A 16,212-nucleotide genomic window follows, 5' to 3' on the forward strand; every position below is an offset into this window, starting at 1 on the left:
TGTGGGGGACACCCGGGGCCCAGAGGTATGGGGGCAGCTCTGGCTTCCACCAAGGAAGTGCCAGGGATCTGCCCGGTGCTCAGATATGGAGGCGAATGTGGGCCGGCCCCTGCTCTCGGGACCTTGGGTCTTTTTCAGTTCTGTCGTCTGTCTGGTGGGAGTGGCCACCCTCACCTCAGTCACAGAGCTGTCCAGTGAGCAAAGGAGAGAGTGACGAGTGGGCTTTGTGAATGGAAAATGCCCGTGATGTGGTTTTGGGGGGAATTCATGGCCAGAGAAGACCATGGCGGTCAATTCCATCACAGCCCCTGTCCCTGTCCTGGGCTGGCGGTGGCACCACCCACAGGGCCCCCCCCTGCAGCGGAGTGACTGAGGGGTGGGGGCGTGAGTCTCCGGGTGTTTGTCCAGGTGCAGATGTGGGTAATTTCCAGCATCAGAGTGACTCAACCTCAGATGAGCAGCTTTCATCCGAAATCAGAGTCAGAGAAGGCTGGCCCCTACTCCGTGGGTGTGGGTGTGTGGAAGGGAGGGGGGTGGAAAGTGAGGCTATCTGGACTCCAGTCCACGATCTTGCCTCATGACCTTGACTATCTCACCTCCTCTCTCTGAACGGAAACCCCTTCCTCCTTTCCTCTGAGAAAGAGGAGCTGGACCAAGAATCTAGAGGGGGTGTGTGTGTGTGTGTGTGTTTCTTTGCAATCTCTGCCCAAGGTGATGGCTGTGCCTGAGGCTGTGCTTCCAGCCTCAGTGCCACCTGGACAAGCGGAGGGGACCCGTCCACTACAGACCAGGCTGTTCAGAGGCCCTTCGGGAAACAGACTCACCTTCCAGCCTGAACTCTGCTTTGGGGATGAGAGGGGGCTTCAGCTTCCAGGCTCCTCGGTGCAGAGGGTGGGGCGTATTCTGGGAAGGGGAGCTGGCAGGGTCACTCTGCACTGGTGCCTCTCCCTTTGACGATACGTCTGTCCCGAAGATCTTCCCTGGCCCTGGACGGCCCTTCCTGGCTCCAGCTTCCGGAGCTAAGTTGTGTGGGTACTGTCGGCCTTGGGGGGCTACGCTGAGCCTGTTGAAAGAGCTACACGTGGGAGGAGGAGGACCGGAGGTGGAACAGAATTTCTTGGCTCCATCAGGGTGTGTCATCTTTGAAGGGTGATGTTTTTAGATGACGCCCCCTCCCCCCCAGGTTCTGAATAAGAAACGACATGTCCTAAACAGCTCTGCGACTTCTGCCAAATCTTTGCTGACGACATGAACCACCCTGGGGACAGGGCAGTGAGAGCGTACTCTTTGGGAGCCACCAGGCCTGGGCTCAAAGCCCAGCTCTGCCACCAACTCCCTGCCTGATCTTGGCAAGTGAGCTGTCCCAAGCCTTGGCTTGAGTTGACGCATAACAGGGAATAAACTGTGTATTTTGTAACGTCATGGCCTGCACTTAGAGAAGGACTTAAAAGCTAAGCTCCTTTTAGAGTTTATCGAGGGGGAGGGATCAACCTTCTCTCTCCACCAGATGGAGATTTCACCAGATCAGCATTTACCGAAGCCTGCTCTGTGGGACCCAGGACGCGAGGAGACATCTCGCTCGCGGAGGGCCTGGTGCTGGGAGCGAGGGTGGGCCATGCTGGGTTAAGCACAGCCACGCTGGGCTTTTCAGCGCGTGGCCCTCATGTGCAGAGACTTGGGAAGCTCCACGCGTGAGCGCCTCGTGCAGCGTTTCTGCAGAGTCGTCTGCCCAGGGGACTCTCTTCCCACAGGGCACCCCACGGGACACATTTGGGGAAGAGCTGCCATCACATACGTCCTTCTCTCTTAGCTCCCAGGAAGCTTCTGTCTCCACTGGAGGCTCACACAGAGTAACCACATCAGCCGGGATCTGGGTATATTTATACCCCGCCCCACTCTGCGGTGCTGCTTTTTCTATTTTTGTTTTGCTGTACATGTATTTTTCAGTGCAGGATGCCTCAGAGGCTTCGGGGAAGTGAGGAAGGTGGGGGTGGCCTCTTCTGGAGATGGAAGAGCCCACACTAGGACCGTGGGTGATTCTGAGCCCTCAGGAGCGGAGCGCAGTTCACCGTGGCCGTGATTCTGCCTGTCCCTCGGAAGACTGGGGTGACGCAGTCCTTAGGGACTCCTTGGAATTCTGATTATTTTGCCCCCCGGGAATGAAGGAAGAAGGGCAAGTGTCAGCAGGTGTATATCCTGCAGGAACCACTTAAGAAAGTCAAAGCCACCCTGGACTGGACACTGCTGACCTCAAAAATGACACTGTTTCTTGACGTAGCTGTCTTAAGTCTGTCCTAAGAAAGACAGAGACAGATAGGCTGTGGGCGGAAAGCCCTGGCTTTTGAGGAGGTGGTCTCAGGTGCGAGGGAGCCAATCGGAGTCAGGGCCAGTTCTGCCATGGGCACCCCCAGGAGCCAAAGCCCAAGCACTGTGTCCCAGGAGCCTGCCTGCACCTGCAGGGAGTGGCCAGGAGCACTGTCACACAAAGGCTGGCTGTGTCCTGCCTCTTGAAGTGGCCTCGACTTCTTTCTTTGACCCCTGAGTCCCCAGGAAATAAGTCTCCCTGTGTATCTTTCAATTGACCTATGAGGGTAGGTGGGATAAAGTGCCCCCCCCCCCCCGTCTTTCTCCAGTGTGTTTCGCTCTGCTAGAAGCAAACCATTAGCGGGGAGGGAAATCAGTGTAGTAGGCTGGAGAACGGGAGCTGGAGTAGAAAGTATTAGGATGCATCGGCTGCAGTAAGGGTTAAGCACTGTTTCATGGAAGAAAGACAGAGAGATAGTTAGGCATGGGCTGTGGTAGCAAAGGCTACTGTGGGCTGTACTCAGTGGCACCTGGAAGTCACCAGCTAGCAGATTCCAGGCACTGGCACCAGCAGGCAGGCTGCATCTGCTCTTGGGTCTGTTCTGGGCTCTGGGACCCTATCCCAGGCTGAGTTATCCCTCCACGCCCAGACAACAACGTGCCCCAAAGAGAGGTGCTTGCAATGTTCTTTGCCCCTGAAGTGCACCTGCTGCTGTATCTGCAGACCCGCGGGGGGGATGGCCGCTCCCTGGCAGTGCCAAGGGTATACGATGACAGAGGCAGCTGAGCCTGAGCCTGGTCTCCATGGACAGCATTTATTAGGCGCCATTCTCAGTGTGAAGACAGATAGGCAAGGAGGGGCTGAAGGGAGGCCGTGGCAGCTGCGGCCTTTGGGGTCCAGGGGCTGCCCGGGGTGAGGGTGTGGGCGTGGGGGCAAGGCACCCACGCCTATTGCATATTCTGTGGCAGTGTGCCCAGGCATAAGGCATTGGGGAAGCAGAAAGGCTGCCTGCAGTGGGAGGGGCTGAGGGGGAAGCAACATTGACCTTCCAGTTCCCTGGGAAAGACCCGGCTGGAGACCGAGCAGGCGGCCACGCTCTGCCAGGCCGTTTGGCCACCTTCCCCACCATCTCTCTGTAACTTTGGTTGTGGCTCCCTCGGGACAGACGGGACAGGACCCCTCGAGGGCAGGGTCACACACAGGACAGAGGCAGCCAGCACTGCCCCGCACCGCCCCCATAAACACAGAGGGCACCCCTGGGTCCTTCTCTCTGCGGCGCCCGGGCAGTCAGCTCCTCCACACTAAGACGGGACTCACACACAGGCCCGGCCAGACTTCCCTCCCAGGGGTGCCCAGAGGCCGAGCAGACGGCTGGGGTGGCGGTGGGGTGGGGGGCGGTGCTGAGGCTGATCACTCTGTGGGCCCCCACTTCAGCTTCCCTAATGCCAGGGCTGGCCTTGCTCAGCAGAGCTAAGGAGCTGATATGGGGACGGTAAGAAGGGGCGGCATCCAGGGGAGAGACCCCTCACCCACTCCTTGATGCTGTCGGGTCACCGTCCCAGCTCCGCCCCCGTGGTACCCAGGGTTTCACCTCCACCTGCCAGAAGGTAGGTAGGTGGGCACATCTGGGAGAGGTGCTCCTGGTTGCAGCTGTAGCTTTTCTCTAGCTACTTGGAACACAGGCACCAACGCTGGCTGTGGGGCCAGGGCTAATGTCCCAGTAGGATACGCCTGGTGGCTCTTTAGGCCGCTCTGGCTGATTCCCAAACTCCTAGAGCCCTAGCTCCTGGCCTTTCTTCCACGAGACCCAGGCCTGCTTATCTGGTTCCTAGGATGCTCGTTTGTAAGCAGACAGTCCAGAGACGAAGGGGTCCTACCCTGCCTCAGCAGCTCATTCAGAGCCCTGCCTTGTGGTCAAGCGGAGGAGTGGCTGAGCCCAGCACTGGCTCAGTCCTGGGCTCTGGTTCTAGTCTAAGGCCCAGTTGGCCACACAAGGCCAGGGCGCGTAGGCCAGGAACTCTGCTTTCAAGAGCGGGCAGGGGAGTCGGAAGGAGAGAGCACGGAGGCTCAGAACAAGCAGCCTGGGTTCTTGCTTCCCTTTGCCTTTCGCTACTTGTGTCACCTTGGGCAAGTCACTTCACCTGTCTGGGTCTCAGTGTCATCTGTAACACGGGGTTGAGAACCCCTGCCCCGGGGACCTAACTGGGGTGTGGTGAGAGTCGAACGAACCCAGTAGTCAGGACAGGGTTTTCAAACTCACTCCACAGACCTAAGAATTGGTAATTAGCAGCAGCGGCCAGGGATGGAGAGCAGGAAGTGTTCTGTTTGGTACTAAGGGCAGTGTCTGGAAGGCTGGACTCCCCTGGCCCCCCAGAAGGGTGTGACTGGAGGCCAGTTAGCTCTCACCTTCCCGGGGACCACCCGGCAGACCGGAGGGCCCCTGCCTCCCCCTTCCCTTCTCTGCCCCTCCTGCACCCCGGCCTGTCCTTGCTTCCATCTGCCTGCCTTCTGGGACTAGCTTCAGAGACGGCAGAGTTTCCATTTCCTCCATAACTGCAAAGCCATGCAAAACACAAAAGGGAGTGGGAGACGGGGAGACACCGCTGGGGATGAGGAAGAAGAGTGGGACCGAGTGGGGGTGACCTCGACAAAGACACCTTGACATCTGGAGCCCAGGGAAGGTGGGAGACCTGGCAGGACAGAGGTATAAATAGAGATGCAAACGGACAAGGAACACGAAGTTCCCTCCGGGAGGAGGAGGGGGAGGGGGTGGTGGTCTGGATACCAGCAGGGCCTCTGCGGACTGGGGAGCTCCTTATGTTTCCAAAGGGATGGGAGGCTCCCAGCTTCTGTCTTTCCTCCCCCGAACCCCCCCTCCCCCAAGTTTCACATTTCTCGGAATTTGCAGGGCGCAGTGGGGGCTCCAGGGGTCCTCAGAGCCCGGGCACCTGCGGGCTGGTTCAAGCAGGCACAGTTGGAGATGGGGGGCGGGGGGGGAAGGTTGTAGGGATGTAGGGGCACCCCAAGGGGCCGAAGGCGGCTAGGGCGGTCTTCTCGCAACCACCCCCATCGCTGCTCCTCCGGGCAGGAGGCCCCCGCCCGCGCTCCCGGTCCTGCAGGCCCCGCCGGGCGTTCACACGGAGCTCCTGCGCTTCATGAGGCCGCGGAAGGTGGACAGGCTGTGCAGGCCCGTGGACACGGAGCTGATGGCGGAGCGCTGCGCCCCGCTGCACAGGCAGCGGTGCGAGGGCGTGTCGCTGTAGCGGCCGCCCCCTCCCGGGGACGAGTGGCTCTGCTCGACGCACGTGTCGGACGTGGAGAGGTCCCGCGGGATGATCATGGGGATGGAGTACTGCAGCTTCTCGCGGCTCTTGTACCAGAGGCACGAGCACATGGACTGGAAGTGCAGCACCTCGGCGTAGACGTTGCGGAAGCCGCCGCCGCCGCCGCCGCCCGCCGCCGCCGTGGACGAGGCGGTGTCCGTGGTGTGCGCGCTGCCACCCGCGCAGCCCGCGCCGCCGCCTCCGCCCGCCTGCCCGTTGCGCGTGAGCAGCGCGCGGTGCTCGGCGTCGCGCTTCTCGTCCTCGGCGTTCATGGTCATGAAGCGCAGCACCACGAGGTTCAGAAAGGCGCCGATGACCGTGAGGCCCGTGAGGATGTAGACGAAGCTAAAGGCCACGTACTGCGGCTGCGTCTGCAGCGCCTGGTCCTTCTGCAGCGCCACGTAGTCGCCGAAGCCGATGGTGGTGAGCGTGATGAAGCAGTAGTAGTAGGCCTGAAAGAAGGTCCAGTGCTCGTAGTAGGAGAAGGCGGCGGCGCCTATGCACAGTGTGCTAATGCACGAGAAGAAGCCGATGAGCACCATGTTGGCCATGGACACGTCGGCGCGCCGCATGCCCAGCCCCCTCTTGGCGCGGTGCAGCAGGTACTTCACGAAGGTGTTGATGCGCTCGCCCAGGCTCTGGAACATGACCAGCGTGAGCGGGATGCCCAAGAGCGCGTAGAACATGCAGAACACCTTGCCGCCGTCTGTGCTGGGCGCTGCGTGGCCATAGCCTGGGGAAGACGGGGAAAGAGAAGAGGAAGCACTGGCTAAGGGGCTGCCCGTTCAGAAACCTGCCTTCCTCCCCCTTTCTCTCGTCTTTCCTACCCCCTTTCTTTCTTTTGGCCCGAGGGAAGACAACACACAATTATGGGCGCATCCTTGTCCCCAGGCGCTGTGCTAGTTCCTTGCTGATGCCTTCTCATTTACTCTCATGACTCTCCGTGGGGAGAGTAGGAATAAAGGGGGAAACTGGGAGGGTTGGGTGACTTTTCCAAGGTCTCATTGTTTGGAAGCAGAGCAACCTGCCTTTGAATTAGAGGCAGGATGGCTTCAAAGACCTGGCTGTTTTCTATACCCAGAAAAGGAGCTGACTCGTACTGCTGTTGGCAACTTAAGTCTAGAGGCAGTATGGATAGAGGGAACGGTACCGGCGAGTCAGTTGGGAGACCTGGGTTTTGGTTTAGTGTCTGTGGGCTTTGGACCTCTTCCGTGTCTTTCTGGGCCTCTGTTTCCTTGACTGTAATGGGTGGAGGTTGGACCAAACGAGTTCTGACATTCTGGGATTCAGTGTGAAGGGGGGAACCTGGGGCACAGATGCGTCTTGATGACTTCCTTAATTTCAGCCAAAGCTTAGGATGGTAGTTCGAGCCTGGGGCCCTCCAATCTCCCAGAGGCAGCAGCAGGTCCACCCATGTCAGAGAAGGAGAAAGGAGACAGTTCCCTCCCGCCATGACTTAATGCTCCAGAGTCCTCATCAGACCCAGTCTGGGGCCCGGGGGTCATCCTCTGTGCCTGGTCCCAAAGTAGGGTCTGTCCTCAAGGGGATGTGGCATTGTCTTTGTCAAAGGAAGAGCCCTGGTGGTTCTTCCAGGTGTTACTATCACCAGTCAGACAACCTCAACCCCTATCATGCCCCCCCCCCCCAGTTCCTCCGCCCTCAGTGGGCCAGGAGCCAGGCAGAGGCAAAGCCTCCCTCCAAGCCAGCCAGCCAGCCAGTCACATGGCCTAAGTCAAGAATTCTGCCTGAAGACTCCAAGGGGAAAGGACCCAAGATGGTAACTTAAAAGCCCTAGGCACAAGTTCTGGCCCTGTCGCTAGTGGCTGTGTGACCTTGGGCAAATCGCTCACCCTCTCTGAGCATGTTTCCCCAACTGTAAAATAATGTCTGCTGGTCTGGCCCTGCTTCCTTCGCTGATCTGTTAAGATATTTATCACTTTTATTAATAGGATTATTATAATAAAATAATGCTGACAGGCTCTCCATTTTTTCCTCCTTGCTAAACTTTAGCAAAACTTCATCAAATGCTTCTTCTTCCATGCAGGTGTCCCGGATTGCTCACAGCTGAAAGTGATCCCTGCTTTGAGTGGCACTGAGAATGTTCAATTTCGAAGTCCAGGGTCATTGTTACCACCGTCCCCTGCTCTGTCCCTCAGGTCCCTAAACTACGTATGGACAGCTCAGTACTCCCTTGGGGTGGAAGGCGTGGGTACTGCTGGACCTTGTCGTCTTCCCTGGTCCCCCTCCGCATAGGCAGCCACACCCATGGGGTATGCCCCAAATACGGCTCGTCTGATGAATTGATGACAGGGCAGCATACCATCTGCTTTGGCGTCTGATTTGAACTCAGATTCCTGACTCTGCCACGGACTGTGTTTTTTTAAAATCCTCCCTGAGCCTTGGTTTCCACATCTATAACATAGGGCTAATAAGTCGCGCCTGCATCACCGGGCTTTTGGGGAGAAATAAGCGAGATAACATGTGTAGTGCCTTTAGCGTACAGCCTGGGGCATAGCAAGCGCTCAGTAACAGCTCCGTGTGATTCGTGATGAATGAAGCCAGATTTCCCTCAGGTTTCCAATCGATCACCTGGGCTGGGGGACAGCTCGGTTCCGGTAAAGGTGTTGTCTCTGTCAGCCCAAGGCCACGTGACTCTTAAAGCCCAGGGAGGTCTGGGGACAGCTGCCCTGGGGCGTGTGAGGCTGTGGGCTGCCCTTAGAATGGGCTTCTCTGCCCCCTAGCTGTGGCATCTAGCTGGTGACTGTGTCCCCATTTGCCAGGGGCCTGGCTAGCTGAGCTCTGGAGCCGTCATGCCTGGCCCGTTTGCGCCCCAGCGGGGTGAGAACAGATTGTGCCCGCCAGCTCGGCCCCAGCAGCCAGACCACAACTCACCTCGACAGCTGGGCCGGCTCGGAGCCAGAGCAGCTTCTCATCCTGTCCTTCCCTGTCCCCCAGGCCGGCACAGCACGGAGCGTGGGGGAGGGCATGGCACTGAGACTGGGGCCTCACAGCGAGTGGGAGGCATGGACCAGCCCAGCTTGACCATGAGCTGGCTGTGTGACCTTGGGCTAGTCCTGTCCCCTCTCTGGGCCTCTCTTGTCTGGTCTGCACTCTCAGGGGTTGAGCTCTGACTGCGAATCCCCACCCTGCCACCATTGCCAGAGCTGGACCGTTGCCAGTCAGCAGTAGAGACTGGGCATGAAGGTGCTTTGAAACCTGTGGTGTTGAGAAATGAAACGGCGGTAATGGGACTCGCAGGGGAAGGTCATTCTGAGGGTGGGCAGTCTCGGGGGGTCAGGCAGCTGTATCCTACCATCGAGGAAAGGGACCCCCCTCTCGCCACCACTGCTCCCTTGCCCTGTATTTGTTCATAAGCTGCGACTGCTCCAAGTCCACTGTCCTTTAGGAAAAACCAGTGTCTGCCGGCCCAGAGGCCTCCCTGCCTCCTGCGGATGGCTCACAAAGTCCCCCAGCTTCAGGAAAGCCCTCACGCATCTGGATCCAGCCCGCATCCCAGCAGACACGGTGGCCGCCTTCTTCTGCCAGGGCCTGGCCCCCTGTCCTCCCTGCCCCCGCCTGCCCAGATCCTGAGTGCCCTCTTGCTCTCCCTGTCTCCAGCCACAAGCGACAGGCTCCATCCCCTGTCTGCCTCCTGTTGAATTTAGCGATTTTTTTCATAGCGAAGGGCCCATCCAGGCTTAACCAAAGGCCCCTAGGCCCGAGCCTCACGTGCTGCTACAGCCACCAACGTGTGTCCAGGGTGGCCCCAGCCTAGACGTGCCTGGCCCTTGAGCCGGATGCCCCCAGGGCCTGCTCTCGCTTCCTACCACAGGCTAAGGTCTTATCTTTCAGATACATTTTTAACTTTAATCCACAAAACTCCTACACGGTCATTATTCTGACTATCTCTGCTTTATAGCTGGAGCAGGGAAGGCTGGAGCAGCCTTGTGACTTGGCCAAGACCGCTAGGGCTTTCTGACTCATCACTCAGATGCCTCAGAGCCAGTTTACCATTCAGGAAGGGCCACCCGCGCGGGAAACTGAGGCCCGAGCATCGCACTGGGAGCCTCATCCTGGGGCACTGCCCTGAGCTGGACAGGGCGGAAGTGGCAACAGGGTACGATATCCAGGGATTCAGATGCTCTTCCAAGCCTCAGACCTGGGGCAGTGTGACCCCGCCCCTTCGCCTGTTGTCTTGTCACTGGGTGAAAGGGCGAGGGAGCCTCGAGGACCTGCTGACGTGGGTGCCCAGCATGGAGGGCTGCCAGTTGGGGTGGAGCCAGTCCCCGGGGTTGGGGGTGGGGGCCCTGGGACTTCTGGGAAGTAACTGGGAGTTTGGCAAGGCCCGTCTGCCTGCCAGCGGGCCGGCCGCCTGCCCAGTGCTTGCCCACATCAGACTTGGGTTTACAAGGGAGACAGGAACGAAAAGGAGTCCCCATCTCCTTCTTGTCCAGCCCTGCGTCTCCAGGTGACGGCCTCCTGCTGTCCTTTTGTCTTGCGCACGTGTGCGCGCGCACACACACACACACACACAGACACACACACACACACACACACACACGGGCTGATTCTCTGAGGACCCTCCCTCATGGTACCCGGCGGATTGAGCAGTTGGAACTCATGCTCCAGGAGTTCCCACTGTGGCTCAGCGGAAACGAATCCGACTAGTGTCCACGAGGATGTGGGTTCAATTCCTGGCCTCGCCCAATGGGTTAAGGATCCGGCGTTGCCGTGAGCTGTGGTGTAGGTCCCAGACCCAGGTCAGATCCCACATGGCTGTGGCTGTGGTGTAGGCCAGCAGCTGCAGCTCTGATTTGACCCCTGGCCTGGGAACTCCCATAGGCCACAAGTACAGCCCTCAAAAGCAAACAAAGCAAAACCAAACCCAGAAAACAAAAACAGCAACTCACGCCCCAACCATGAGACTTTAGCTCTTGCCTCTCAGAGCCTGACTCCATCACAGACTTGAAGGTTCTCAGAGCCAGTAAAGTCCTCACCGATCCTCTGGCCCAGTTCTCCTCTTGTACAAATGAGGTAATGGAGGCGCAGAGTGACCTTCTCAAGGTCACATAGCTGGTGAATGGCAGAGCCAGCACTGTAACCTGGGCTATTCTGTTCCAAACTCAGTGCCCTGTCCTTTGTCCTCTGGCTCAGCATGACCAAAGTTGACCTGTTCATTCAACCAGAGCCTGGCAGCCCCTGCTCGGGAGCAACTTAGCTGAGAGATGGCCCTGAAACCTGGCTGGAGCACAGAATTGACCTGAGGAGGCCAAGTGGCTAGACAGAAAAATTATGTGGCTGGACATAAATATTGATTATGCACATTTGGGACAGCAGAAAAAATTAGGTGGGATGAGAACACCTGGGCCTCGGTTCTGTTTTTCCCTCAGCGTCACCAAGGGGCTCAGAAACTGGTGGAAGGTCTGTCTTGGAGGGAGATGCAGAGGCCTGGGGGTCCAGCCCTTCCTCTTATTGGACATTCCCCCCCCCCCCCGCCCCCCGTGGCCTCTTTCCTTCTAGTCAAAGCACAAACAACCAGCCTGAGCCCTGGGTAATAGCTTTGGCTGGATTGGGCTCAGCCGTCTGCTCCCCATTGACCTCAGATGCCCTCCAGCTCAAGTGCCTGACCTCTTACCCCTGGCCTAGCTGGCCACAGAGCTAGGATGCTGGGCACAGCCTGGATGGAGGAAAGAGCATGGGCCCAGGAGGCAAGAGCTCTAGGGATCCGACCGGGCCCTGACCATAGCCAGCTTTGGGCCTTGGGCAAAGCTTTTCCCTCTCTGGGCCTGATTTCCTCATCTGTGACATGGGAAGATAGGGCAAGAAAAAAGGTTTCCACCCTTTCCTCTGCTGTGGATGCCTTTTCTTTCTTTTTGTTCATCTGCCCGTTCATATGGTCTAAATTTTGAATGATTTTGTACATGAAGTAAAATGTATTGATCAGGACAGTGTAGCTACTACCTCAAATAGATAATTGTGCAGAGAGTAATTATTTTCCTATCAGAATTCATTAGGAACACATCTGCCAATTAGAACTTCTGATTAGCATAGAAAAACTGATTTGACAATATTGAACTAAGTTATCATTATGTTTTTGAAATACCGCCGTGGGGTTATTTCTCTTTGCGTGGAGTTATTCCGGTTTTCCACAGGGATCTCTATAGGTTCGTGGTGTAGGTGAGAACACAGCTTATGGAGTCAAACGGCTTTCAACTTTGGCCAGGTTACTTAATCTTCTAAGTGCCTCAGTTTCCTCATCTGTAAAATGGGACTAGGGATGTACTTACCTCATAGAGTGGCTGTGGGGATTTGATCAGTTAGTTGACTTAAAATGCTTAGGATGTTGGGATCAATAAATATGAATTATTAGTAGGAATGTTTGGGGAACATCGAGATTAGATGGTCTTTAAAGTTCCTTTCAGCATCAACATTCTCAGAAGGCAATTTCCTGGAATACCAGTTCTATGGACTGCTGATTAAGGTTGGAGGCGCAAAGGGTTGCTTGGTTAAATGAAATTGCAGGAATGCCGAATTCAACTGGATTTGCTGTCATTTGATTTAAGCGGAGACTTTATCAGAGCCGTGTGCATGTCAACGAGCAAGGTCCCTCAAGGTGAAAGTCCTTATGTTTTCTCACTCACGTGACCTTTGCACGCTTCTCTTGCAGCACATATTGCTGCACAGTTGTTCCCTGGCACACAGTTTGGGAAACGCTCCTCTGTAGCATCAAGAACTCTAAGGTCGGAGTTCCCGTCGTGGCGCAGTGGTTAACGAATCCGACTGGGAACGATGAGGTTGTGGGTTCGGTCCCTGCCCTTGCTCGGTGGGTTAACGATCCGGCGTTGCCGTGAGCTGTGGTGTAGGTTGCAGACGTGGCTCGGATCCTGCGTTGCTGTGGCTCTGGCGTAGGCCGGTGGCTACAGCTCCGATTCAACCCCTAGCCTGGGAACCTCCATATGCCGCGGGAGCGGCCCAAGAAATAGCAACAACAACAACAACAACAACAACAAAGACAAAAAAAGACAAAAAAAGCCAAAAAAAAGAACTCTAAGGTCCTTCTTGCAGGTCTTTGACTCTGAGATGCTCTGTTGTTCCATCTCTGGCTGGCCCAGCCCTTCTGTGGATTAGAAACGCCCAGCCCTTGGCAGTGCCTAGCTGCAACCTGTTTCTGAGTTCCCCACAGACCCAGTTATCTAATGTAAATATGGCCCTTGCCAGGCTAATGTTTGCCCTGAGAGAAGACGGATGAGGTGACCCGTGGCCAGAGGTGCCCAGAGGCTGTGCACACTGCGCTGAGCTGGGCAGATGCCAAGCTGGACATGGGGAGGGGGTGGGACCTCAGGGTGCAGCCAGAGAGGAGTGGGGGCTGGAGGGAGACGGGGCAGCTCCGGGGACTGGCTGTGAGACCCAGCACCCCCGCCTCCGCCGCCTCCGCCCCGCCCGAGGGGGCCGGGCTTTCCTGCTGGGCCTGCAGAGGGCCCTTCAGAAAGGCCCACGGAGGAGCCTGTCTCCTCAGGGGCCTGAGGCACAGACGGGGAGCCGTCGCCTTGGTCTGGAGGTGGCAGCAGTGTGAAGCCAGGAAGTGGGCAGGAGCCTCCGGAGGAGCTTAATGGGTGTGTTAAAAGAGATGAGGCGGAAGGAAGCTGGCAGGAGTGCCCAGGCCCGTGGGTGGTGGGGCAGCGGCGGGGGGGGCAGGGGGAGGCTGCCCAGCTGGGGGAGGATGGGGGGTCGGGGGAGCGCGGGCCATCTCCTTGCCTCCTTCAGGATGCAGCTCAGCCCTGCCTTTCCCAGGACCCTTTGGGGCACCTCCCCAGAGCTGCAGGGGCCTTTCTCTCTGCCCCACTCGCAGGCCGGGATCTCTGCAGTCACATCTACCGAGGAGCCCTGCCGGGCTCTGAGCTCCTGGAGGGGCCAGCAAGTCCTCTCAGTGTCCGGCGCGAGGCCTGGTGGGTACAGCTGCTCAGATAACGTGGTTCAGCCCAGACGGCCTGGAAGTCTGAGATGCTAGGAGTCTGAGATGCGGAGGAGAGACACCCAGCAGCGGGAGGGGCCCGGCCTGGTGGGAGGGCCCTTTGTGACTCAGAGCTCCTGCCCTTCCTGTGGCCCCTAGGACCCTGCAAGATGAAGTCTGCTTCAGGGCCCGGAAGGAACCCCCTGTCCCCGGCCGGGCCAAGGCCCCAGTGAGGCCTGGGAAACCATGGGGCCTCAAGGACCTGGGCTGGGGGGAGGGACCAATGTACAGAACGGGGTCTGGAGTTTGTCCCCCTCCAGGCCAGAGCTCCTGGAACGACAGCTCTGAGGCACAGGCCCTCCCTCCCTGGGCCCTGCCCCCCTCCCAGGGCCTCTCGTCCCATCTTCCTGGCTCCACGCTCAGCTCTGTCCCCACTCCCACTGTGGTCCTCCCTTCCCCCGCCTCCTCCCTGGCTTCCCATGGCGGGGGGGGGGGGGGTCCACTGCCCTCTCCTCTTTCTCTCCTTTAGCCCTCTCCCCTCCTCAGGTGTCCCTGTGACTCCCATTCAGGGTCCTCTGATGTAGGACAGCCCCCCTCGCCTCCCATCCTCCCTGCAGGCCCACATGGGATTAGGGGGAGCTGGGGGGGCCGTGCTGGTGTCATGGAAAATCCTTGCGGCAGCCAAGGTCAGTGTTTGCAGACACAGCCTGGCCTAGAGCCAGGCCTGCCTGCCTGGCCAGCTCCCTCTGGCCTATCCCAGAGGCCGGTTTTGTTACAGGGGCCCTCAGAGGCACCCCAAGGCAGCTCTGGGTGCCTGGGGTTGGGGGGTCACAGGAGCCATCCGTCCTGGTATATGGGAGACGATGGGGTTCAACTCACTCATTTTATAGATGGGTAAACTGAGGCCCAGAGAGGGGCAAGGACGGAGCCGGGACTGGAATCCAGGGCGCTTGGATCCAGCTCCGTCCTTGTTGCAGAGGGGAGCTTCCTCAAGTGTATTCGGGTAGGACAGGAAGAGTGAAGGCTGATAGGAGCTTCTGTTACATCAAGGGCTAGTCTGAGATTGGGCCAGACTGGAGGTGGGTCATGGGGCCGGGGGAAGTAGGCCCAGATGATCAGACTATAGCGCTTAATGTCAAAACACTTTCTGTCTGAAAGTGCATCAGATGAAACATCTCAGTGGAAGCATTTTGAAAACCTCAGTGCTCTGTCCAAAGAAGAGGGTATTATTACACAAATTATTAAAATGCAAGGCAAAGGCGGGCAATGTTTTAGGAAGGATTCAAGATGGGATGTGAGGACGGGCTAGTGATGGACAACTTTGGTTTGCAGATCAGGAAGGGCTTCACGGAGGAGGTGGCATTTGCCCTGAGCTCTGAAAGATGGATGGGAAATGTAGGGAAGCTGCTGAAACAAAGACACAAGGCTAGGGAGACGCGTGGCATGCTAGGGGCAGAGAAAGTCAACCCGAGGCTGATGGGCATTTTTATAAATGGGGGGCCGGGCAAACTCTCAGGAAGGCAGCCGCGTGAACGCCTCAAGAACCTTGGAAATGTGTCTGCTTGTGACCCTGCAATGCCACTTCTAGGAATCTCTCCTGGGAAAATAACCAGAGATCGGAACAAAGATTTATGAACAAGGATGTTTATAGCGGCGTTTTCATTGTGAAAAATTGCAAACAGTCTGAATATTTACCAATCGGGTTTGGTTAAACATATTAAGGTGTATTTATGTGGTGGAATATTGTGCAGCCATTAAAGTCCTGTTCTTAGGAGTCTCTTAATTACGTAGGAAACCACCGTAAAATGTTAAATACAAATGGTAGGATACAACCCGTGATGTGTAATGGGATCCCATATGCAATATATAAATATGAAAACCATAGCCATCCACACACATACACATACACACACACACAGAAAGAGAAGCTAGACGTAAATATACTAAAAACTCATAAGAGTTTATCTTGGAGTCATGGGCTCATGATTACTTGTAATTTTCTTCTATAGATTCTATATTTTCTATAAAAATCTATTCCTTTTATAAGTAGTATGCAATGAATGTTATAAACCCAACAACCACAAAATTTCTGCGTTTTTTGGAGCAGAAAGGTCACTTGAGCAGTGAAGGTTGGAATGATGAGCAAGGGCTAAAATGTGAAGAGCTTTGAAGGGCAGGTTCAGGAATTCAAATCTTAACTTGAAAGCAATGGTTGGCTCCCGAGTAGAATGAGGCACATGCCAAAGAGGTATCAAGATGGAGTTTCCTGGGAGTTCCCATCATGGCTCAGTGGTTAACGAATCCGACTAGGAACCATGAGGTTGTGGGTTCGATCCCTGGCCTTGCTCAGTGGGTTAAGGATCTGGTGTTGCCATGAGCTGTGGTGTAGGTCCCAGACGCAGCTCGGATCCTACGTTGCTGTGGTGTAGGCCGGCGGCTACAGTTCCAATTGGACCCCTAGCCTGGGAACCTCCATATGCGGCCCTAGAAAAGGCAAAAAGACAAAAAAAAAAAAAAAAAAAAAAAGATAGAGTTTCCTGGTGTCCCTGTGTGTTTGGGTGGGGATGGTGGAGGAAGATGGCAGGCAGGAGGATGCCTTGGGAGCACTCTGCATGGTCCCACTGCCAAGTGCT

General features: G+C 56.7%; 1 protein-coding gene and 1 long non-coding RNA gene across 2 annotated transcripts in view; one reads left to right on the plus strand and one right to left on the minus strand.

The window, feature by feature from the left end:
• Positions 1-5,129: 5,129 nt before the first annotated feature.
• The window catches only part of KCNK3 (potassium two pore domain channel subfamily K member 3), a 36,802-nt gene continuing 25,719 nt past the window's right edge, over positions 5,130-16,212 (minus strand). The window contains 1 exon segment of the mRNA NM_001315680.1: positions 5,130-6,361. Coding sequence (NP_001302609.1) covers positions 5,439-6,361 — 923 coding nt within the window. The 3' untranslated portion in view covers positions 5,130-5,438.
• On the plus strand, positions 13,090-15,374 carry LOC102168019 (uncharacterized). Its single transcript, XR_302578.4, has 2 exons — positions 13,090-13,241; positions 13,478-15,374. It is a non-coding gene; the product is annotated as an uncharacterized LOC102168019 (long non-coding RNA).

The sequence above is a fragment of the Sus scrofa genome, chromosome 3 (assembly GCF_054392235.1).
Source record: "Sus scrofa isolate SSC_HxYL_T2T_F1_AM1 chromosome 3, Sscrofa_HxYL_maternal_Yorkshire_Landrace_v2.0, whole genome shotgun sequence".
In the NCBI taxonomy this organism is placed as follows: Eukaryota; Metazoa; Chordata; class Mammalia; order Artiodactyla; family Suidae; genus Sus; species Sus scrofa.